We start from the raw sequence: 23807 nt of genomic DNA, 5'->3' as shown, positions 1-23807 counted from the left end.
AATTTTGTTGATTTCTGCCAAACATCATACTCCAGCATTCTTGCCTGGAGCATCCCAGGGATAGAGGAGCCTGGTGGACTACAGTCCGTAGCGTCGCAAGGAATTGGACATGACTGAAGCAATGTAGCACGCGTGCATAAACTTTTAGCTGTTTTGATAGCTTTTACAACAATCAATACCATTAAAACTCATTTCCTCCTCTGGCCTTGCCTAGACTCTCCTTTTTAATGTAACGTATGGATTACCTTGACTTAGTTTAATGACAGCCGTTTGGAAGACTTGGAGGTAAAAAGAATAGCCACCTTATCTTTTACTAGGGAACTCAAGACAGAAAATCGTAGAAATATAAGAATAAATAAAATAAATTCCATTAAATGTTACAAAGGGATAGCTGAGTGCATACAGAGAAAGATCTGGATTTGGGAAAATCTGGGAAAGTTTCCTGGAGGATGTACCTTTTCAGACTTTTTTTTAAGGAAGATATGACTTGGATGGGGGTGGGCAGGTGAGGGACAATTTTAAGTGGAAGATACAGTGAAACTAAAGTTTCAGAAATGGAAAAGTAAAGGCTGAGTGGAGAATTATAATAGCTTCTATAGTTTATAAAGGAGATACAGGGAGGAAAAATGGAAAGGTGAACTGAAGATCATATTGTGGAGAGTTTTAAATACAATAACAGGATGAATTTATTCCATAGTCTTCAAGGAGTAATTGATCATCTCTGAATTATCAGCGTGATGTCTTCACTTTAGTGCAGTTCAAGGTGCATTGGAAGGAGAGTTGGAAAAGAAAGTTTCTGATGAGTTTCTCCCTCTGTTTTTAAGCTTATTGCCTTATGTATTGCATCCTCTTGTGGCCAAGGCATGCATCGCAAGCAAAGTTAACATGATCACTGCAAGCTACATCACCCCAGGGCTAAAAGAATTAGAAAAGAGGTAAGTTTCAGTCAGTTTTCAGCAGCTCCATGGAATTTTTAAAATTTTCTATCCAAAGTTTCCTTCTTTCTCTTTCTACCTCTTTCAGTGTGGAAGATGCTGGCATCACAGTCATCGGTGAATTGGGATTGGATCCTGGTCTTGATCATATGTTGGCAATGGAAACAATAGATAAGGCCAAAGAAGTGGGAGCCACGGTGAGCCCAACTGACACCCAAAGGCCCATTTGGGAAATTATTAAGAGGTCTAGATTTTTGTGTACAGAAATAATTTTTCTACAATTTTGATGAAAGACACTGCTATATTTTTTAAAGGTTATATTCCACTTATAATTATTATAAAATGTTGGCTATGTTCCCTGTGTTGTACAATATTTCCTTATAGCTTTTTTTTTCAGGCACTTTCAAGATCATAGTTTATTTATTACTTTGGATAAAAAGATAGTATACATATTAGGTAATCCCTTAAAACTCAACTCTAGAGTTATACACCATCTAGTACTTTTGCACTGAATGTTAACCACAAAAATCTCTAAACCCCTGAAAGCCCTGCTAGTAACATGAACTATGGTAATAAAAAATTTGACATTTAATTTGTTCAATATATAGTAGTTACATTATGAAACCAATTGTGACCCAATAAACAGTGATATGTATTATTTATACATAATAGTTTGTACCTTTTAATACCCTGCCCCTCTATTGCACCTCCCCGCTTCCCTTTCCCCACTGGTAACCACTAGTTTGTTCTCTTTATCTGTGACTCTGCTTCTTTTTTGTTATATTTGCTAGTTTTTTTAGATTCCACATATAAGTGATATCATACAGTCTTTCTCTGTCTGCTTATTTCACTTAGCATAATACCCTACAAGTCCATCCATGTTGCTGCAAATGGCAAGATTTAATTATTTTTATGGCTGAGTAGTATTCCATTGTATACATATACCCCATCTTCTTTATCCATTCATCTGTTGATGGACACTTAGGTGCTTCCATATCTTGGCAACTATAAATAATGCTGTGATGAACATTGGGGTGCATGCATCTTTTTAAATTAGTTATGTATGGTATGTAATATGGTAACTCTATTTTTAGTTTTTTGAGAAACATCCGTGCTGTTTTCCATAGCAGCTGTACCAATATACTTTCCCACCAATAGTGTGTATACGGTTCCCTTTTCTTCACATTCTCTCCAACGTTTGTTATTTGTGTTCCTATTGATGATAGTTACTCTGACATGTGTGAGGTGATATTTCTCATTGTGATTTAATTTGCATTTCCCTGATGATCAGCAATGTTGAGCATCTTTCCATGTGCCTGTTGGCCGTGTGCATTTCCTCTCTAGAAAAATGTCTGTTTAGGCCTTCTGCCATTTTTAAATCAGGTTGTTTGTTTGTTTTTTGATGTTGGGTTGAATGAGCTGTTTATATACTTTAAGTATTAACCCATTGTTAGTCATATCATTTACAAATATTTTCTCCCATTCAGTAGGTTGTCATTTGTTTTGTCAATGGTTTTTTCTGCTGTGCAAAAGCTTTAAATTTTAATCAGGTCTCATTTGTTTATTTTTGCTTTTATTTCCTTTGCACTGGGAGACGGATCAAAAAAAAAATATTGCTCTAGTTTGTGTCAAAGAGTGTTCTGCCTGTGTTTCCTTTAGGAGTTTCATGGTTTCTGGTTTCATACTTTGGTCTTTAGTCTATTTTGAGAAAAAAAAACTGCTACATTCTAACTCATACTGTGAGTTAGAAATTTCAAGTATAATTTTGAAACTGCAGAAATATTTGTGTGGTTAAAAAGAGTCCAGGTCTTAGCATAAATTTTTAGAGAAATAGATGCTATTTTAATATTTTGGTTTGATAAAAGACTTAGACTGCTACTTCATCCAAAATAGACTAGAGACCTAAGTGTAAGACCAGAAACCATGAAACTTCTAAAGGAAAACATCGGCAGAATACTCTTTGACATAAATTGCAGCAAAAAATATTTTGTTTTTTGATCTTGAGACTGCTTTGTAAATTCTGTAGTATGGTTTGACTTTTAAAAGTGAGAAAAATTCTTTATAATATTATCAATCTGTTGGTATACAAAGTATCTTTTACACATAAGAAGGAGCTATTGGACATAAAGTGTGATGAATCAGATTATATATAACCTAAAATAGATTATATATGTATATAATCAAATATGTATTCTAATTAATTAAACTATATCATACAATTAACAATATTTTATATTAACATATTAATCAGTGTGAATAATTATGCACATATAATCAAATTATAAACAAATATATAATTTGAATTAAAAGGAGGCACTGATCAAGCAGAATTGAACTAACAGTTGGAGTTTTAATGGAGCAAAATGTTAGCCACAGTATCTAGAGTATTAAAAAAATATATATATATATATAAATATAATGGGCTTAAGGATGTACTTTTGAAAGCCTTTGTAACTTTAAGAAAGGAGAAACTCTAACAAGTTTACTTTATTTGTGCCATTGTACTTAATTATTTGGATAGATTATTCTATCTTATTGCTGATTCTTTATTTTACAGATTGAATCTTATGTTTCCTACTGCGGTGGCCTTCCAGCCCCTGAATATTCAGACAATCCTTTGAGATACAAATTTAGCTGGAGTCCAGTGGGGGTTCTGATGAACATAATGCAGCCCGCTACCTACCTGCTCAATGGAAAGGTGAAGGAGAGTCATCAAAGCTTTAGAGATACAAACCCAAAATAACTGCCTAAGAAAATCCAAAATGTTTTTCCCTGATTCCAAGGCCCTTTAATGCTGGCTGTGCTGCTTTCCTCCATTTCCTCCTCCTGCAGTGTTTCCCAGGGTGTATTTTCTGTTCTATTCGGTGTGCTCCCCCCACCATCCCCAGCAAAGCTCATTCTTTCCTCTTTGCCTTCTTGCAAGTTGTTTCTGCAGTTTAAACACTCATCTTCTCTGCATGTGTATCTGCTGGTCATCTTGCAATTTATTTCAGCATGACAAATGTTTACTGAGTCCCTATTATGTGCTAGACTTGGGCCAAGGCACTAAAGGTTATCATGCTGAATGAAGTTCCTGATCTCAGAGAACTCCTGACTGAAATGGGGTGGCTCTTGGGATGGAGAATTTGGTGGGTGAGGGAAAGAAACTAACATTTCTTGCCCAGCTGCTGTGTGGCAGAATGTAAGAGCTCTCTGAGTTTAGTATTGTTTTCATCATTTTACTATAAGGAAACTGTGGCTCAAAGAGAATGTTCACAGCCATTCAGCTGGGATTCAAATCCAGGTCTAAGCCTTTATACCCCCTCTTTTACCAGATGGCTTCATGGCAGGAAAGGCAGACACTGGAAAACTTGGTATAATTCAATGAGAGAAGTTCCAAAGTATGCTAACGTGTCACAGTGATGCAGATGAAAGAGTAATTGACTTGATTTTGGTGAGGAGGTTGGGGAGAGGAAAATTAGCAGGAAGAGATGTACTCAGCTTTGAGGGTTAAGAAGGTGTCAGACTGGCAGAGACACTGCCACTCATGACTATGCTGAGTGTCAACTTCATCTGATTCTTACAACAATGCCATAAGGTTTCCAAGAGAGAAACAGGCATAAGAAGCTGAGTTAACTCAGCCTCAGTTAGAGATGGCAATTGGCATTAGTGAAAGTTGCTCAGTTGTGTCCAACTCTTTGTGACTCCACGACTGTAGCCTGGCGTGGACTGTAGCCTCCCAGGATCCCCTGTCCATGGAGTTCTCCAGGCCAGAATACTGGAGTGGGTAGCCATTCCCTTCTCCAGAGGATCTTCCCAACCCAGGAATCAAACCCAGGTCTCCTGCATTGCAAGTGGATTCTTTACCGTCTGAGCCACCAGGGATTGCCAGTGTCCAAATCACATTGATCTGCTTTGATAGTTTATGCTCTTGACTGTAAGGAAAAACTCACACTTAGGAACAAATATAACTAGACCAAGGGTTGCTCTTTATGTTTTGTGCCCTAAGCACCTCACTCACCTCATGCTAGTCCTACCTCTACAGGGAGTGATAAATTATGTGATCAGACATGGATCTTAAAAAGATTATTCTGGCAGCAGTATTTTAAGTTCTCAGTGTATTTGTGATTTAAATGTATTTCATGTAAAAAGAGTAAATTGAAAGAATTTCTTAGGGTGAATGTTATTATCAGCCACTGGGTTCTGTACCTATGATGAGTGTGGCTCCCAGCCTTGCCTACACACTGGAATCGTCAAGGCACTTTAAAAAATACAGATGTCTGGGCTACATTCCCCAGAGATTCTGATTTTCCTGGGCTTGGGGATCTTTAAAAACCTCCCAAATGATTCTAATGTGCAGCTGAAATTGAGGTGAACTGATTTAATGACCAGCGGACCAGAGCTGAACTTGAAACATGACAGAGCAAGCAGGACACTTTCCCTTGATTCTGGAAAGACACAGTCACATGTTTCAGGATGTGAAACAGGACCCCTAGGTTCTGGTCCAAGTGCTGATATCCCTGAGTGTCACCAAAGACCACACAGTTGTAGAGGTCAACTGGGCATCAGTGTCTGGAAGGTGGGCACTAAGGTTCCATCTAGTTCTCCAGGTCTACAAATCAGAAGGTTTGGGCCCCAGTCTTAGGTTCTACCAGGCACACATCCTTTTCTACACCGCTGCTGATCTCCTGTTGTGTTTCAACAGCCCCTTCCACCTTCTGCTGTGTGGATCAGAGGCTGACCCATGCTTGGTATAAACTTACATATGAATGTAGGAAGAATTCTTGCTACAGTTGTGCAAAATGCTTATTATCAGGAGGCCATACAAAGATTATATGGCCAGATAAAGATTATAGCAAGGAGAAGGTAAGTGGAGAGCAATGTGTGCAACAGAAAGAGCAGGGAACCTTATGCCTGGGGGCCTGGCATGGTGCTCTAGCTCTGCCATTGCTGACTGGGCAGCACTTGAGCCATCATTTCATCTCTCTGAGCTTTGGGTTTCCTGCCTGAAGATAAGCATAATCATACCAGCCTTGCAGGGTTCTTGCAGTCGGGTTCTATGAGGTCATATAGATTATGCTCTGCTTAACAGCAGATTGTCAGGCGTGTCTTAAGTCCCCAGCAAATATTAGCTGCATAAAGAAATAAATGGTGATGAGTGCTCAGGGAAAGCAAGAGGTTGTTTTCAGGCAGTAGAAGTTGTATATGTTGAATTTGAAGTTTTTCCCTTTCATCCTGAACTCCTTTTGTAAAAGAGGAGTGCTTTTTGCATCTCCCTGACACTGTGGAGGACACCAAGAGAAAACACGATGCCTTTCTTTTCTTTGCTAAAATGATACTTTTCTCAAGGTCTCCTCTTGTGACTGCAGCTTGTCCTGACCACTCCAGCCCCTGTTCACTATTTTCTTGTCTGAACTCCCACACTTTGATTGTCTGTGTCTAAGAACTTTCCGGATGCTGTATTATTCACTCAGCGATTCAAGTGCATCAGTCTGTCTCCTAACCTGGATTGTTAGACTTCTCAAAGCCTCTTCTGTCCCTCCATCCTCTCTGTCACCATCACCTTCTGCCATGGAGCAGGCCTTACATAATTCACAGAATCATCATGGCAGAGCCAGGTGACTTCTCTGGCTTCTGCTTGAAATCAAAACCTTAAACTTTTCCGGCAACTCAGGCAGCAGCCTAGGATTTATGAGGTTTCTCACTGGAAATTACTGCAAGGATGTAGGACCACGAGCCCGATTACTGGTACTATTGCTCACTTCTAACTTCTAATCCTGTTTTCAACACACTTGATTTCCTTGTACATGTTTGGAGACAGTGATTGTGTCTTCTCTGAGTTGTCATCCCTCCCTGGGTGGTGGAACCTTGGTGGCATCTGGGGGTGACGTGGCAGAGCTTTGCCACCATCTCCTTCAGCATCCTCTCCCAAGTCACTCACGAGCAAAACACATACTATAAGTAAGGATTGTGTTTGTTCTGCAAACACAGCTTTGAGATGGGTTTTCTTCCCCTGTTTCTATTGCCTGCCACTCCCTTGACTTCAGCCCCCAGCCTGCCCTTTGTAGTTGCTGCTCTCCACTGCCTTCAGCCATTCTTAATGTAATTTTCAGGTGCATCACCGGTGGCATGATCGGGAATGCTGTACCTGGTTCATCAATATCCTTCTCAAAACATTGATCCACAAATGAGCACAATTAAGGGGACAGTACGGTATAGTAGGGGTACAGAATCCCTTTGGAATCCCTCAGTGGTAAAGCATCCATCTACCTATCCAGGAGACATGGGTTTAATCCCTGGGTCGGGAAGATGCCCTGGAGAAGGAAATGGAAACCTTTCCACTCCAGTTTCTTGTCTGGAGAATTCCATGGAGAGAGGAGCCTGGTGAGCCATAGTCCATGAGGTCACAAGAGAAATGGACACAATTTAATGACTAAACAACAGCAACAAATGGTATAGTAGAAAGAACACGGACGTTGGATTAAAATACTTCAGTTTAGTTCTTTCTCTCAGTCGTGTCCAACTCTTTGTGACCCCATGGACTGCAGGAAGCCAGGCTTCACTGTCCATCACCAACTTCTGGAGTTTACCCAAACTCATGTCCATTGAGCCGGTGATGCCATCCAAACATCTCATCCTTTGTCGTCCCCTTCTCCTCCTGCCCCCAATCCTTCCCAGCATCAGTCTTTTCCAATGAGTCAGTTCTTCACATCAGGTGGCCAAAGGATTGGAGTTTCAGCTTCAACGTTAGTCCTTCCAATGAACACCCAGGACTGATCTCCTTTAGGATGGACTGGCTGGATCTCCTTGCAGTCCAAGGGACTCTCAAGAATCTTATCCAACACCACAATTCAAAAGCATCAATTTTTCAGCACTTAGCTTTTTTTTATGGTCCATACGTGACCACTGGAAAAACCATAGCTTTGACTAGACTGACCTTTGTTGGCAAAGTAATGTCTCTGCTTTTTAATAATGCTATCTAAGTTGGTCATAGGTTTTCTTCCAAGCAGCAAGCATCTTTTAATTTAATGGCTGCAGTCACCATCTGCAGTGATTTTGGAGCCCAGAAAAATAAAATCTGTCACTTTTTTCCATTGTTTCCCCATCTATTTGCCATGAAGTGATGGGACTGGATGCCATGATCTTGGTTTCTTGAATGTTGAATTTTAAGCCAGCTTTTCACTCTCCTTTTTCACTTTCATCAAGAGACTCTTGGGTTCTTCTTTGCTTTCTGCCATAAGTGTAGTGTCATCTGCATATCTGAGGTTATTGATATTTCTCCCAGCAATCTTGATTCCAGTTTGTGCTTCATCCAGCCTGGCATTTCACATGATGTACTCTGCATATAAGTTAAATGCGCAGGGTGACAATATAAGCATTGATGTACTCCTTTCCTGATTTGGAAACAGTCTGTTGTTCCACAGTCAGTTCTAACTGTTGTTTTCTGACCTTCATACAGATTTCTCAGGAGGCAGATCAGGTGGTCTCGTTTGTATTCCCATCTCTTTAAAAATTTTCCACAGTTTGTTTTGACCCACACTGTCAAAGGCTTTGGCATAGTCAATAAAGCAGAAGTAGATGTTTTTCTGGAGTTCTCTCGCTTGTTCAATGATCCAACAGATGTTTGCAGTTTGATCTCTGGTTCCTCTGCCTTTTCTAAATCCGGCTTGAACAACTGGAAGTAACAGTTCAAATACTATTGAAGCCTAGCTTGGAGAATTTTGAGCGTCTCTTTGTTAGCATGTGAGATGAGTGCAATTGTGTGGTAGTTTGAGCATTCTTTGGCATTGCCTTTCTTTGGGATTAGAATGAAAACTGACCTTTTCCGGTCCTGTGGCCACTGCTGAATTTTCCAAATTTGCTGGCATGTTGAGTACAGCACTTTCACAACATCATCTTTTAGGATTTGAAATAGCTCAGCTGGAATTCCATCACCTCCACTAGCTTTGCTCATAGTGATGCTTCCTAAGGCCCACTTTACTTCGCATTCCAGGATGTCTGGCTCTAGGTGAGTGATCACACCATCGTGATTATCTGGGTCATGAAGATCTTTTTTGTGTAGTTCTTCTGTGTATTCTTGCCATCTCTTCTTAATATCTTCTGCTTCCATTAGGTCCCTACCATTTCTGTCCTTTATTGTGCCCATCTTTGCATGAAATGAAATTCAAATAGACCTGTGTTTAAATCTGCCTCTGAGTGACTGTCTCAGCCTCAGTTTTCACCTCTGAAAAACGGGTTATTGCATGGATTAAAGGTTATGTATATAAGGCACTTGGCACACAGTGGGCGCTGCATAAGTGCTTGTCTGTGTACTGCTTGTGTTAAATGTATTGTTGGTTTGGCTGTCAAGCTTATTGTCAGTGGGCCTCAGTGGCTGGGAGACATGTCAGTGTGGGTGACATGTGGGGCAGGGTTGCACTTAGAGCAGCCCACGCCAGCAGTGAGTAATGAGCCAGTGAATCTGCTGGAAGTGGATCTTGGATTTAATTGTTGTCAAGTCAGAAAAAAAATGCATATATTCTCTGCCAAATAGATAAGTATGTCTTTCTTTCTTGTCCAAGTCATACAGGGCAGGACTTCTGAATAAATCCCATGATAGGTCACTAGAAGTACAACTCTGAATTGATACCAAATTACCCAGTAATGTTGGGGTCCAGTTGCTTCCATTTCAATCACTAAATGGATCATTACCATTCAGCTTATATTTCCCTATTTTCCTTATAAGGATCTCATGACAGACTTAGGAACCAGCTGATTTATTTCTGACTAGTACAGTGCTGGAATATAGTGCTCTTTATTAACTTTTTCTTAAATATCCCTAACCTTCAAACATGTAAACGGAATTTTAGAATTGCTATAGGTTGTAGAAGAGAGATAGATGAGAAGAATCTAAAAGTTGATATTTGCCTATTTGTTAGACTTAAAAAAAAATTAGAATCCTAATGGAAGAACTTTGCTTTAAAGAAAAGTGCATTTGGGAAATGTTTACTGTGAAGTTCTGAAGAGATTCACAAGAAAATTAAAAGCATTCCTCACTTCCTTCAGATTCTCCCTCTTGGAATTTTTGATGGTGCTTGATGCTCTTTAAAGTGAGGCTATTATTATTTTTTTTTTTTTAACACCCGTGCCTCATGGCATGTGGAACCTTAGTTCCCCAACCAGGGATCAAACCCTTGCCCCCTGAACTGGCAGGGCAGAGTTTTAACTACAGGACCACCAGGGAAGTCCCTAAAGTGAGCCTTTGACTCCAGAGACCCCACCAGGCCTGACTCTGAGGTCAGCACTGCCCGTTTCTTCCTGGGACTTCAGTTCTATATGCAAATGTTTCCGTTTCCCCTTTCATACCAAGACACACGTCGAACCTCCCTATAAATAAACCCCATGAAGAACTAAGTTTAGCCAAAGGCTCCTTTGAGCAAATTCCTCAGACTCCATCTGAAGGTCCATCGCCAGCTCCCTTGAACAGTGTTGTTTTGTGAAGCTCTCAGACGTGGTCAGAGATTGTTTCCAGAGGTGTGAGTGGGACCGAGTCTAGTTCCACTAGGATGCTCAGCCCTGATTATATTACCCCAGAATGTTTTCCATGACCTCAGAGATGATCACCTGCCTCACAAGTTGAAAGAAGAATTTAGCCCCTTATTCAAAATGAAAGGGAAAAAAAAATACTTCACTGCATCTTGATTGTGTGTGATGCAGGGAGAGATGTAGGAAAGAGGATTCCTGAGACACCAGAAAAGCTTGGGATCAGTGTTGTAATTTCTCACCAGCAGTAAGATCAGGAGGTAGCATTTCTAGTTTTGGAGTTTCACTTTGTGTTCATTGCATTGTCCCTGTGAGAGGGCGTCTCCCCGCCTGCCTTTCCCAACATCCACAGGCTGGTTGACTGGTCTAGGCTGTGAGTGTCTTATTGCTCTAGTGCAGCTCCTGGGTCTTGGTGGGCATTAAGTGAAGGTTTGTTCAGTGAACAAAGAAGTGCATGGAGGCAGGAGCTGAGTCCTATTCACCACTGTCCTACTCCCAGGTGCCATCCTGGCACACACATAGCAGGTGCTCCGTAAATGCCAGGTGTGAATGGATGTGAATGGTACCTGATGTAGCATTCGAAAAGGGGGATGGGAGTGAAGAGAAAGAACAGAGTGAGAATAGGGCCATTTCTGTATTAACATAGAAGGCACCTCGAGTATCTGTCCTGATCGTGTGTTGCTTATTTAAAAACAAAACAGAACTCTAGGGGACAAGATTCAGTGTCGTCTTATCTAGGGGCAAGGAGAAATCAGAAACAGGATCTTGGTAAAAAACGAAATGCTTTAAGTCAGGTTTTAAAGCTTGGGAGAACAATGGCCTTGTGAATTAAGATATTAGTGGAACAGATTGAACATGGGATGTTGACCAGGGTGACTGTTAGTTCCTCAGTCGTGTCTGACTCTTTGTGACCCCATGAACTGTGTAACCCACTAGGCTCCTCTGTCCATGGGATTCTCCAGGCAAGAATACTGGAGTGGGTTGCATGCCCTCCTCCAGGGGATCTTCCCAATCCAGGGATTGAACCCAGGTCTCCTGCACTGCAGGTGGATTCCTTACCATCTGAACCACCAGGGAAGCCATTAAAATATTTTTTTAAAATCACCTATTGCTTTATTTTGGTAAAAGCTGATTTTTTTTTTATACAAAGGATGCAGTTATGTCCAAAGAGAGAATACACTGTTTTAACTCCACATGTGCCTTTTCAATGCTCCCCAGGTTGTGAATGCTGTAGGAGGTGTCTCATTTCTGGATTCAGTCACTCCCATGGATTATTTCCCTGGATTAAATTTGGAAGGTTATCCTAACAGAGACAGTACGAAATACGCTGAGATTTATGGCATTCCGTCTGCTCACACTTTATTACGAGGGACACTGAGGTACAAGGTAAGTGGCTCTATTTGAGATGAACAGGTTGCCTGTTTTGATGTAAGTAATGCAGATATGTAAATTTTCTTCATAATCAAAATATTTAAGATGATAAATCAGATTGGAGTCTGTTTTCTCAGAACTCTTTTGATTGATTGTTTCAGGACATAACACGGCTGGAGCAAAAACGGAGTTTTTGACTCATGAGAAGTGTGGGGGCAGGTGAAGGGCCAGCTTCAGGTGTACTCAGGTTTGGGGGTCCAGTGACCTCACGGGGACTTGGTTTCTCTTCACTTCTCAGCTCTTTCTTCAAGCGCTGGTTGTGTCCCCTGTCTCACAGAATGGCAGGATGGTAGCAGGATCTTAGGTTCAAATCCAGTGAGAATGAAAAACCACATCTTCATAGTCAAAAGTAGAGTTTTTATCTCATGGGCCCCTGAGATCAGTGTAAAAAAAAAGGTGCCAATCAGCTTTGGCCCCTGCTTTTCATCTGCAGAGCTGATAATGTAGTCAGTGTCACCTTCCCCAAAACAAATCTTCAATGTTTTTTTACCACAAAATGGAGTGTAGATACTAGGACCATAAATACGAATGTCCAGTACACTTTTTTGAATCACAGAATACTTACAAGTGTGATCAGATTAAGACAGTCAGTATAATGGTTTCCTAGGGCTGTTATAGCAAATTACTATGAAAGTTTTAACAACAGAAATGTATCCTCTCAACAGAGTGTGTGCAGGGTTTGTGTCTTCTGGAGGTTTTGAGGGAGAAACCTTCTCTTGCCACTCTCACCTCACTTCCGGTGATTGCAGGCAGTTCTTGATATTCTTTAACTTGTAGACGTATCAGTCCCATCTCTGCCTCCATCTTCATATCATCTTCTCTTGCTTATGTCACTGTGTCCTGTCCTCTTCTTGCCAGGACACCAGTCATTGTATTTAGGACCCACCCTAAATACTGAGATCCTTAATTAATTACATTTGCAAAGATTCACATGAAGTCTTTGAGGTCCTGAGTGGCCATGAATTACGAAGGGTACATATTCAACCCTCTATAAACAGCATACCTAAAATATATAGATCTCTAAAAATTAGGGATCTGATTTCAGATCTCACTGCCCTGTGAGATTTCCTGGTACCTGTGCTCTCATGAATGTGATTTCTTCACTGTCTGGGAACTAAATGAATTGTCAGTGATAACATATTAAGTAGATAGAAGAACTATGGATGTTTCATAAGCCTTTAGGCACAGCACAAATTCTAGTGGGAATTGAAGTCATACCCTCCCCAGATCTGACAGATTCTTGATTCTGTTTTCTTCTTGTTCTAAGATGGTAAGTACGGACTATTTTTTTCAGGGGATTCAGGAGTTAGGACTTTTTGATAACTTTAAGTATAATCTCTGGCCAAATGTATAGACCCCAAAATAGAGGATTTTAAGAGATTTAAGAATTAACTAAAGCTCTCAAGAATGTGTAGGGGTGAGAACCATCCCACCGAACCTGAGAGAATGGAAGATGTCACAGAGTTCATATCCATGAGGGCCACCACCCTGAGCAATGTCAGTAACCCTTCAAGTAGCCAGAATGTTCTTTCCAGTGTTAGAGATGAGACTCTGTCACCCAAGTATGACAGGGAGACTTTGACTTTTTCCCTGCACCTGCTTATCACATGAGTCCTTCTAAACCCAGTTTCATATCACCTTCATGGAATCCTCACTCCTCTCCTTGACTCCCCCCTGCCCACATCTATGTGAGTTCTCCTCCTTGGTGCTCCCCTAGCTATGATAGCCCACTGTAGGGCAGTCTTCAGTGGTCGTGGTTTTGCTGTCTATGGACCAGGCCTTATTTATTTGTCTTATATGACCCTTCTGCTGGATTGTAGTGTCTTCATGGGTGGGGCCTGCATATTTCATCTCTGTGGTCTCAGCCCTAAGCACAGCAATTTGCTAAGGACTTACTGCTAAGTGAATATACATAATAAATTCATCTCAAGAGGTCACCATAAAAATATATTTCTGAGATTGAGAAATAGCTCAGAAATGTCTCAGTATCTGAGATTTTGGAAGAAAAGCACTCCGGCGTTTATCAGATCCTAGAAGCAAGCTAGAGTTACTGCTTTTTTGTCTCTCCTCTTTGAACTATATTTACATTGGGTTAGAGCAAATGAATGTGAATTCTTTAATTAGTAACCTTTGAACAGTTTGAGTAGTACAGCTTTTCAGAAATGTGAAAATCCACACATTAAATGGTGAAATATCCAATGGCAACAGAAACTATATCTTAATAACTTTATTGCTTTCTGAAATAATTTCCTGCCTTTCTCTTCTTCCTTCTCTTCCTCCTCATCCTTCTATTCTCTCTAATTGCAGTGGATATAAAGCCCCTTATTTTGACTTTCTCGTTCCACCCTACCCCCACCATGATTTGCTCACAAGAGAACATACTTTATGATCTTCCTTCACTTTATTATCATTCAGAATCCATGCATCCTGTCATTTTTTTTTTTTTTTTTTAGCGTACTGGATGATGGATAATAGGGTGAGGGCATGGGGATGAAGGACACACATACTTTCTCTGCTTACAGTTCAGCAGCTGAATAGACAATGAATTACAGTTTGTGTTAAGTGCCATTGTAGAGGCATGCACAAAATACTGCAGGAATCCAGAGCAGAAGGGAGTGCCCACTTACCTAGTGGTAAGTTCCGATGTGCTGAACTGGGTCTTAAGAGTAAACATTTCATAGGTGAGAAAGAGGTGTTACCACATTCCAGGCACAGGCGCAGTGTACACCAAGGCCCATGTCTCTGGAAGAGCCCAGCAGCTTATTTAGGGAATGTGAGTGGTGGAGAAGATTATTAGTGAGTCAGGCTGGAGGGGTGTATTGGCATGGGTTTCGTGCCAAGAACTTTGGCCTGTCCTACAAGAACGAAGGACCCATGAGGAATTTTTATCAGTGGTGACATTTTAGAAATTTCAAATTCCTACCTTTTCCCCTGTTCCTTATTTGCATTAGAATAATGACTCAATGAGTGGAATGGATTTTCTGCTTTGGGGGATATTCTTACATGCTCCTTCTTCCATTATAAAAGAGAGAACAACTGTCCTGTTAAATATAATTCTGCTGACTTGAATGTGTAACACAAGAGGAAATTTGCTTTTATGCTGTCAGAAAAGCACCACTCACATGTTACCAAGAAAAAGTAAAGACCCTGTTTCGCAAGTTCTCTTCAGTAAACCTGTGGAATGGTTGTTACACTACTGATTTTGGTTTGAACCAAAGGGTGGCTGCATCAATGCTAGCAATACAAATGGCTATCTTCTGCTAGTTTTCTAAATGAATTATGAAGATAGAGTCTTCTTTTCAAAAGAATTAAAAAACAATTTTAAAGACATTTTCATGTCTTACCAACTCTTGTTACAGGGGTATGCCAAAGCTTTGAGTGGATTCGTGAAGTTGGGTCTTATAAACAGAGATGTGTTTCCTGCCCTTCGACCTGATGCCAATCCGCTCACCTGGGTGAGTGACTCTGGAATTACACATTGTCTGCTGCTCTTCAGAAATGCCTTCTGAAGTGGTCAGGTTTGAACCTGAGTTTTGACCAGCAAAGAACCCATCCTATGGTACATGTGCAGGAAGTTAAGTCCTAGTTCCAAAGCCCCCTTTCCCTTCACTGTTTTGGGAGATGGAGGGGACATGGAGGCTGACCCATGGGGCCTATTTCCTGTAGCAACTTGTACCACTTGATTGCCCCTCAGCCCTGAGCAGAGATGGGCTTGCCCTCTGCGTTGGGCTCTGGGCTCTGCCGCTTGTCTAAATGCTGGCCCATTGGCAAGAGTTAAACTAGGACCTCCTGAACCTGGGAAGGCAGGAGAGCTCCTGGTGGTATTCCAGAACTGATTCCCAATGCCCGAATTAGGTCTTTCATTTGACCATTTGTAACCATGAGGAATTTGAGTTTTTAAGTACTGAGTTTATGCACATATCTGTATTGTATTTAAATCCTAGAGTCTCAGGGTTAGAAGGGACTTTGGAGACTTGGAACTGAATGTGAAATAAAGCTTCCACTAACTGCCAAGAATTAATTTGTTACCAACCGGTCATCCAACTTAAATTAACATGCCCATATTTCAATAGAAATGCCAGAAATCTGTGCCAAGGAGATAAGAATCCATACTGCTAATCCCATAAGTTTCCCAGTGACACTTTGGTATTCTTATTAGCTGGTTGCTTTTAAATTCTCATTTTTTGTGTATATGAGTTTTTTCAATCTAAATTTGAGCTTTCATAAATTTACTTGTTGGACAGAAGTGAATAAATATCCATGGAATGAATCTGATATTGAGGCAGTTTGATTGGGAAGGTTGGTACAAGTATTCTTGGGGCTGGTCCCCTTAGTTTGGTAGCTACAGTCTAGAAACAGGGGCTGGCAAACTGTTTTTTGGTAAAAGACCAGATTGTAACTTTTTTAGGCTTTTATGGGTTACATGGTCTCTGTCAGACTACTCAGTTCAGACTGCTCATAAAAAAATGAGCACAACTATGTTTCAATAAAAGTTTTTATTTACAAAACCAGGTGGTGAGCCCAATTTGGTCTGTGAACTAGTTTTTTTTTCATCTTTGTGGGCAGGTTATTGATTTTTAATTGGAGGATAATTGCCTTACAGTGTTGTGTTAGTTTCTGCTGTACAACAAAGTAAATCAGTTACACGTATATGTATATCCTCTCCCTCTTGTCCCTTCCTACCAACCTGCATCCCCTGACCCAGGTCATCACAGAGCACCAAACTGAGCTCCCTGTGCTATATAGCAACTTCCTGCTAGGTATGTTTTACACATGGTAGTGTGTGTGTGTGTATATATATATATATATATCTCCATTCTCCCCACTCGTCCCACCTTCCTCTTCTTTGCCGAGCAAGCTTGTTGATCTTTAATCTAGAGCACAGCCTGGAGAAAGCCTTCTTTAGAAAGTGGAAAAAGCTATGACCACCATTTAACTGTTCTTCCTTTGAGATTTTATTATCTGCACAATCTCCCTCATTTCCTTAACTTACAAAAGAACCGTGGTTACTACTAGCAACCACAGCAAAGATCCTTCCACTCTATCCTGGCCAAAACAAGAATACCAAATCCTAGACTTCTGGAGGGTGAGAGATAATGGGTGAAAGGTGATGAAGAGGATCTGCAAAGGCAGGCAAAGGGATGGTAAATATGATATTACTCTTTTGGTGTTATGACTCATTTTTATCGCTGAAACGTCATTCTAAAATACCATGCATTTATTGATGTGTAGGTGTGCAGACATATGTATGCACATGTGTGTGCCACAATTTACTGTTTCTAATTATCTCTAATTTAAAATTTGAGGTCCAGCGTCTTCCTAGGATAAGCTCTAAACTTATTTTTTATTCTATTTGGAACTTAGAAGTTGTATCTTTGTTTTTCTAACCAGAAAGAACTCCTCTGTGATCTAGTTGGGATTTCATCCTCTTCCGAATGTGATGTGCTTAAGGAAGCTGTCTTTCAGAAACTAGGAGGAGACGCAACCCAGCTGGAGGCTCTCGAATGGTAGGCACGCACCAGGCAACCTAGAGCAAAATACTGGATCAATGATCACTTAGTTCTTTCTAGTCAAAGAAAGGTCAAGATAGAAACAGACATTTCACATTGTCTTTGATGAATCTGCTGCTCTAATGTTGGCCCATTGGAGAGAGATTACCACATACTATGTTCATAAGGGGATTAAAAAGTAGGTAGAGAGAGGAATTCAATGGCCATTATAACTTAGGAAATACTTAATTTTGAGAAACATCGCTACTCAGTTTTCAAGAAAGGTGGGGCATTTTTTCTCCTGTAGGAGATTCTCCCACTCTTCTTTAACTACTTTAAAATACTTATTCACCTGGCCGTGACACATTCTGCTGGTATCCTTCCCATGGGACAACCAACCTGTCAGTTAATCTCAGGAGAAGCTTGGCAACAGTGTGCACCGACAGTGTGTCAGGTCTGGCCCCAGGCAGCACTCGTGGGAGAGTCTGGGGATGATTTGAAATGTGAAAACATTACTGTTATTATTTTACAACAACTTAGGAGTCCTATAACTTGAGCTGTCATCTTATGATTCTGCCTTTTCAAGATGAAATCCAATAAGTGTTCCCTTCTGCTTCCCAAGTGAGCATATATGCAGGACTGGGAACTAACGCAGCCATCTCTTCTTCTTCTCAGGTTGGGCCTACTCGGGGATGAACAAGTCCCTCGGGCCGAGTCTCTCGTGGATGCCCTCTCCAAGCATCTGGCCGTGAGACTTTCCTATGGTAGGCCATGGGCTATGAGCTGAACATCCCAGAAGAAGGATCTTAAGAGCCCGTGAATTAGACTGGAGGGCAGGAGTCACACAGTGGGAATGGGCAAGCATGATGGGAGGGAAAGAGCACTGGGGCTGTTTCTCCAGAGGGAAGAATAAGAGAACTACTAAGTAAGAGTGAACTTGAAAATATGGCAAAGGAAACCATTATTAGTTTAACTTTTAATTTTTGACACATTAAAGGAGTGCTGAAGAACATTCTGGGGAGAAGAGAGGATGGCCTCTCCAGCAGTACTCTCATGTCTGTAACTGGGTTACAGTGAGACCAGTCTGAACAGAGCAATCTGGTCAGAGTTATCATTTCCTTGAATTTTTAATTTGTCCTTTGGGCTACAAAGCAGTATATCTAATTATTTAAGGATATACATAATGGGAAGGAAAACTTGAAAGCAGAAAGGGAGGAGCAGGGGGATGAAATATGGTATTGGAGTTGTAATGGTAATGACATTTTCAAATGTATATTTATTAATTTTAAGGTCCTGGAGAGAAAGATATGATTGTGATGAGAGACAGCTTTGGAATCAGACATCCTTCTGGACATTTAGAAAATAAAACTATTGATCTTGTGGTTTATGGGGATGTCAATGGTTTTTCAGCCATGGCCAAAACTGTGGGGTTACCCACTGCTATGGCAGCCAAGATGTTACTCGATGGTAAGTTCTTTCACTGAAGGACCAAGTCTGTCTCCATATTATCTCCAAGTCATTCAACACTTGGATGACACCAAGACTAATCAAATAATTAGTCTTCAGTATGATGCTGGCTTTCACTAAAAGTGAGCCAGTTAAGAAGATCCAAGTTCTGGCTGACTGGGAGATCACCTTGTGATGAGTAAAAAACATGGGCTTTGGAGTTAGACCTGATTTCTGTTCCAGGTAAGCCCCAAGATGGCTGAGTGATGGAATGCCAGTTATTTAGAATCTCTGCATCAGAGTTCCTTCATCTGTAAAGTGGGGATTGTCATCACTAATTCATAGGGTTGTATGACACCGAAGTGAAATAATACATAAACCTCCTACCACATAGAAGGGGTCCCCAAGGAATATTAACTGCCTTCTTTTCTTTCCTTTTTTTAAAAATTTTTTGTATTTTGGGAGTGGTAACACTGAAATAGCAGAGGGTAGTCACTTCCAGATCTTCAAAAATATAAGCCATGTATTATTAATCCTCATATCTCAAAATACTATCAATGCTCAATATATGTTTTGAACTAAAAGAATTCAAATTTCAACTTTCCACTCTCCCCTTTAGGTCATATATGCTTTCAGTAAGCATTATCTCTGAATATAACACCTCATTTTGTCCTTGTAAAGGTGTGAAGGGAATAAAAAACATCAAAGCATATAAGTGTGAAATAAAGAGAAGATATATCTGTAGTAGCATATTGTTGTTGTTTAGTTGCTAAGTTGTGTCCAACTCTTTGTGACCCTATGGACTGCAGCCCACCCCCCTCACCTGTCTGTAGAATTTTCCAGGCAAGATTCCTGGAGTGGGTTGCTATATCCTTCTCCAGGGGATCTTCCCGGGCCAGGGATCAAACCTGTGTCTCCTGCACCGGCAGGCAGATTCTCTACCACTGAGCCACCAGGGAATATTAGTCTATATCCAATTAAACTACCTACTAGTTATTGAGAAACTAGAGTGAAGTAGTGATGTGGGATGAGGTCATCATGGCCTCTAAGGAAAATGTCCAAACTTATTCTTTCAACCATCCTAACAGATGCCAGTGCCCAAGTTACCAGATTGGTTTCAGAGTTTTTTTTTTTTTTTTTTTTGCCACACTGTGTAGCATGTAGGATCTAAGTTCCCAGACTGGGAATTGAACCTATGCCCCCTGCAGTGGAAGTGTGGGGTCTTAACCACTAAACCACCAGGGAATTCCCTCAGATTGGTTTAATTTCATTGTGTTGGTGTTAAAAAATGACATCAGCAAATCAGACCAGTTAGGTTTACAAGTTTTCTTTCTTATACTTTTTTCTCTGATCTGGTAGTTAATGCAGTTAAGTGTATAAATTCAGACTCAGTCCCTAAGTTCAGCTGTGCTTTCCAGGAACCCCTTTTCCTTACAGTGTGTTGATTATGTAATAATTTAGTAGGAGCTATTTAAGCTGCTATTAAAAAAAAAAATCCCTAGGCTGCCAACAATTCATTAACTTGGAGTTTACTGCTATATGGTGATTCTTGCTGTAGAAATTAACTGTTCTTACCATCTTTAAAATGGTAACTTCAAACTTATTTTCTTCTAGGTGAAATTCAAGCTAAAGGCCTGATGGGACCCTTTTCAAAGGAGATCTATGGACCAATATTGGAGCGAATTAAAGCAGAAGGCATTATGTATACTACACAGAGCACAATCAAACTATAATTGAGAATTATATTTTGTTTTTATCTTCCCAGCCAACACAGCTCTGAACTTCTGTGCAGCAAACATGCTTGTTAATGTGATATTTTAAACCATAAACCATAATACGTTTTGATATGTCAATACAATGGTGTTTTTGAAATATAAACCTCTATTTTAATATGAAAACATTTGTTACAAGAGATGCCAGTAATTATCAAAGAACTTTAATAATTCTATCATGTATTTTTTTCATGTATATGTAAAAGTGATAATGCTTGTACTACTTGTTAACTTATTATGCAACTTTTTTTCTTACAAGAATATATTTTCCTATAATTAGCAGATGAAGTTTTACCTTTTTAGTAAGAAGAAAATTTCTTCACACAGCTTTATTTTTGTTTTGCTTTTGTTTTTCAGACTGATTCAGCTGGATGCTTTTAGATTACCTGTCTACAAGCTTTTGCAATAATGCTATTTTGTGCCTTTTTGTAAAATTATGATTTAAGAAAGTGACATTTCCGATAGTTTCCTCTTTAATGTTTAGAAAAGGAGTAGGTAAGATTAAATCAAAATCTACAAAATCAGCTCATTAGGCACAGGAAAAGAATCCAACAAATCCAACATACTTTTGTGATAAAAAAACACTCAACAAACTAGGAATAGAAGGGAATTCTTTAACATGACAAAGAGTATCTATGAAAAACCCAGAGCTAATATTATACTTAATGATGAAAGACTGACGGATTCTCCCCTGAAATCAGGGATAAGACAGAGATGTACACTCATGCCATTTCTATTCAGCTTGTACTAGAGGGTCTAGATGGGGCAATTAGGCAAGAAAATGAAATAAAAGACATCCAGATTAGAAAGAAAGATGTAAGACTATCTCTGTTTGCAGATGGTATAATCTTATACATAGAAAATGCAAAAGAATGATCTAAGAAAACATTAGATCTAATACATGAGTTCATCAGCTGCAGGATACAAGACTAACATTCAAAAATGGATTGTACTGGTACACAGTATCAATGAATAAAGCAAAAATGATATTAAGAGAACAATTCTAAAAAAAGTGTAGAATAGGAATAGAATGAGAGTTCAGAAATAATGCTTACTGACTTTTGAAAAAGGTGCTAAGACAATTCAGTTGAGAAAAATAGTCTTTTCATCAAATGGTGCTGAAACAACTGGATATCCACATGCAAAAGAATAAAGTTGGACTCCCTACCTCACAGCACATATAAAAATTATCTCAAAATGTACCAAATACCTAAATATAAGAGCTATAACACTCTTAGATGAAATCACAGGTGTAAATCTTCCTGATCTTGTATTAGGCAATGGTTTCTGAAATAAATGACACCAAAGCACAAGCAACAAAAGGAAGAAAATAGATCAACTGGATACCATCATGATTAAAAACTTCTGTGCTTTCAAGAATACCATCAAGAAGGCAAAAGACAACCCACAGAATGAGAAAATGTTTGCAAATTATATATCAGGTAAGAGAAGAACTTGAATAGATAGAGAACTATTGTATTCAATAAAAAGTCAAAGAGCCTAATTAAAAAAAAAAGGATAAAGGATCAGAATTGACAGTTCTCAAAAGGCCACTAAGCACATGAAAAGATGCTTAACACACACATTAGCTATCAGAGAAATAGAAATCAAATCTACAATGAGATAGCACTTAAACGTCACCTGGATAGCTATTGTGAAAAAATAGTAAGTGTTGGTGAAAATATGGAGAAATTGGAACCCTCATAAACTGCTGGTGGAAATATAAAATGGTATGGCTGCTTGGAGAAACAGTTTGGCAGTTCCTCAAATGTTAAACATAGAGTTACCATATTATCCCTGGTGAAGGGTGAGGCTTCCGTGGTGGCTCAGACAGTAAAGGGTCTGCGTGCAATGTGGGAGACCCGGGTTCGATCCCTGGGTTGGGAAGATCCTCTGGAGAAGGAAATGGCAACCCACTCCAGTACCTTTGCCTGGAAGATCCCATGGACGGAGGAGCCTGGTATGCTACAGTCCATGGGGTCATAAAGAGTCAGACATGACTGAGTGACTTCACTTTCACCATATTATCCAGTAATTCCACTCTTAGGTATAGGAAAAATGAAAATGCATCCACAAACAACTTGTAAACACATGTTTATAGTGGCATTATTCATAACAGCCAGAAATCAAAACAAGTCAAATACCAATCAAATAATAAATAAACAAAATGTGGCATATCCAGACAATGGAATATTATTCAGTAATTAAAAAGAAATTGGGTACTGATACATGCCATGACATGGATAAACTTCAACTGAAAGGAGCCAGGCAGGAAAAGCCACATATTGTGTGATTTCATTTGTATGAAATGTCCAGAATTGTCAAATCTCTATATGGAGAAAGTAGACTAGTGGTTGCCTAGGGCTGGGGAATGTTGGGGAGAAGTGGGAGTGACTGCTAATGAATTTGGGGTTTGGAGGAGGGAGATGATGAAAATGTTGTAGAATTGATTTTGTGGTAATGGAGGTACTACTCTGTGACTATATTAAAAACCACCAAATTGTGCACTTTGTGTGAATTGTATGGGGTGAGAATTATTTATCAAGTTGTACAAATAAAACTTTATTTTTCTCCTTGAAGGAAAAATGCTTATGTTGAGGGATGTAAATTAAACCTTCTGAGGGGCTGTGCTCATATTCTGGCATATGAAACTAATTCTGCTGTCAAAATAAGCAGGTGTGACACTTGGGACATATGGCAGTTGAGAAAATACCTATGCTATTTGAAAAGGATCAAAGTTGATTAAGGCCTGGTCCCACCTGTCAAAAATAATTATGTAGAGATCAATAATCTATAAGTAAGTAAAGACATATCTGTTATGGCAGTTTTTCAAAATCACAACATTGATTTTAACATGATCAGGAGATAATGCCTGTGTTGAATATTCATTGGAAGGACTGATGCTGAAGCTTCAGTTTCAATACTTTGGCCATGTGATGTGAAGAGCTGACTCATTGGAAAAGACCGTGATGCTGGGAAAGACAGAAGACAGGAAGAGAAAGAGACAACAGAGGACAAGATGATTGAATGGCATCACCAACTCAATGAGTTTGAGCAGGCTCCGGGAGATGGTGAAGGACAGGGAAGCCTGGCGTGCTGCAGTCCATGGGGTCACAGAGAGTCGGACATGACTGAGCAACTGAACATCAACAACGGTTGCGTTGCATTGATCCCGCTTGCAGTCTGGAAGAGCACTCAGATGACATGGGAACTAGAGACCAGCAACTTGGGTG

The 23807-nt window shown here is 39.9% G+C and overlaps 2 protein-coding genes across 6 annotated transcripts in view; one reads left to right on the top strand and one right to left on the bottom strand.

Annotated features, from left to right (window-relative positions):
- The window catches only part of AASS (aminoadipate-semialdehyde synthase), a 63412-nt gene extending 40252 nt beyond the window's left edge, over positions 1-23160 (top strand). For all 5 annotated transcript variants that reach the window (XM_081535356.1, XM_081535362.1, XM_081535361.1 and 2 more), the window contains 9 exons: positions 825-935; positions 1024-1132; positions 3493-3633; positions 11655-11822; positions 15227-15322; positions 17259-17374; positions 18032-18120; positions 18647-18823; positions 20417-23160. In XM_081535356.1, coding sequence (XP_081391482.1) covers positions 825-935; positions 1024-1132; positions 3493-3633; positions 11655-11822; positions 15227-15322; positions 17259-17374; positions 18032-18120; positions 18647-18823; positions 20417-20535 — 1126 coding nt within the window. In that variant the 3' untranslated portion in view covers positions 20536-23160. The remainder of the gene's footprint in view (positions 1-824; positions 936-1023; positions 1133-3492; positions 3634-11654; positions 11823-15226; positions 15323-17258; positions 17375-18031; positions 18121-18646; positions 18824-20416) is intronic.
- PTPRZ1 (protein tyrosine phosphatase receptor type Z1) overlaps positions 17312-23807 on the bottom strand; it is a 207305-nt gene continuing 200809 nt past the window's right edge. The window contains exon 31 of the mRNA XM_081535354.1: positions 17312-17394. The gene's annotated coding sequence lies outside the window, so the exon portion shown is untranslated. The remainder of the gene's footprint in view (positions 17395-23807) is intronic.

The sequence above is a fragment of the Giraffa tippelskirchi genome, chromosome 10 (genome assembly GCF_054371585.1).
Source record: "Giraffa tippelskirchi isolate mGirTip1 chromosome 10, T2T-mGirTip1v1.2.pri, whole genome shotgun sequence".
In the NCBI taxonomy this organism is placed as follows: Eukaryota; Metazoa; Chordata; class Mammalia; order Artiodactyla; family Giraffidae; genus Giraffa; species Giraffa tippelskirchi.
The sequence above is the reverse complement of the archived record's forward strand: the minus strand, read 5'-3'. Positions and strand labels throughout refer to the sequence as shown.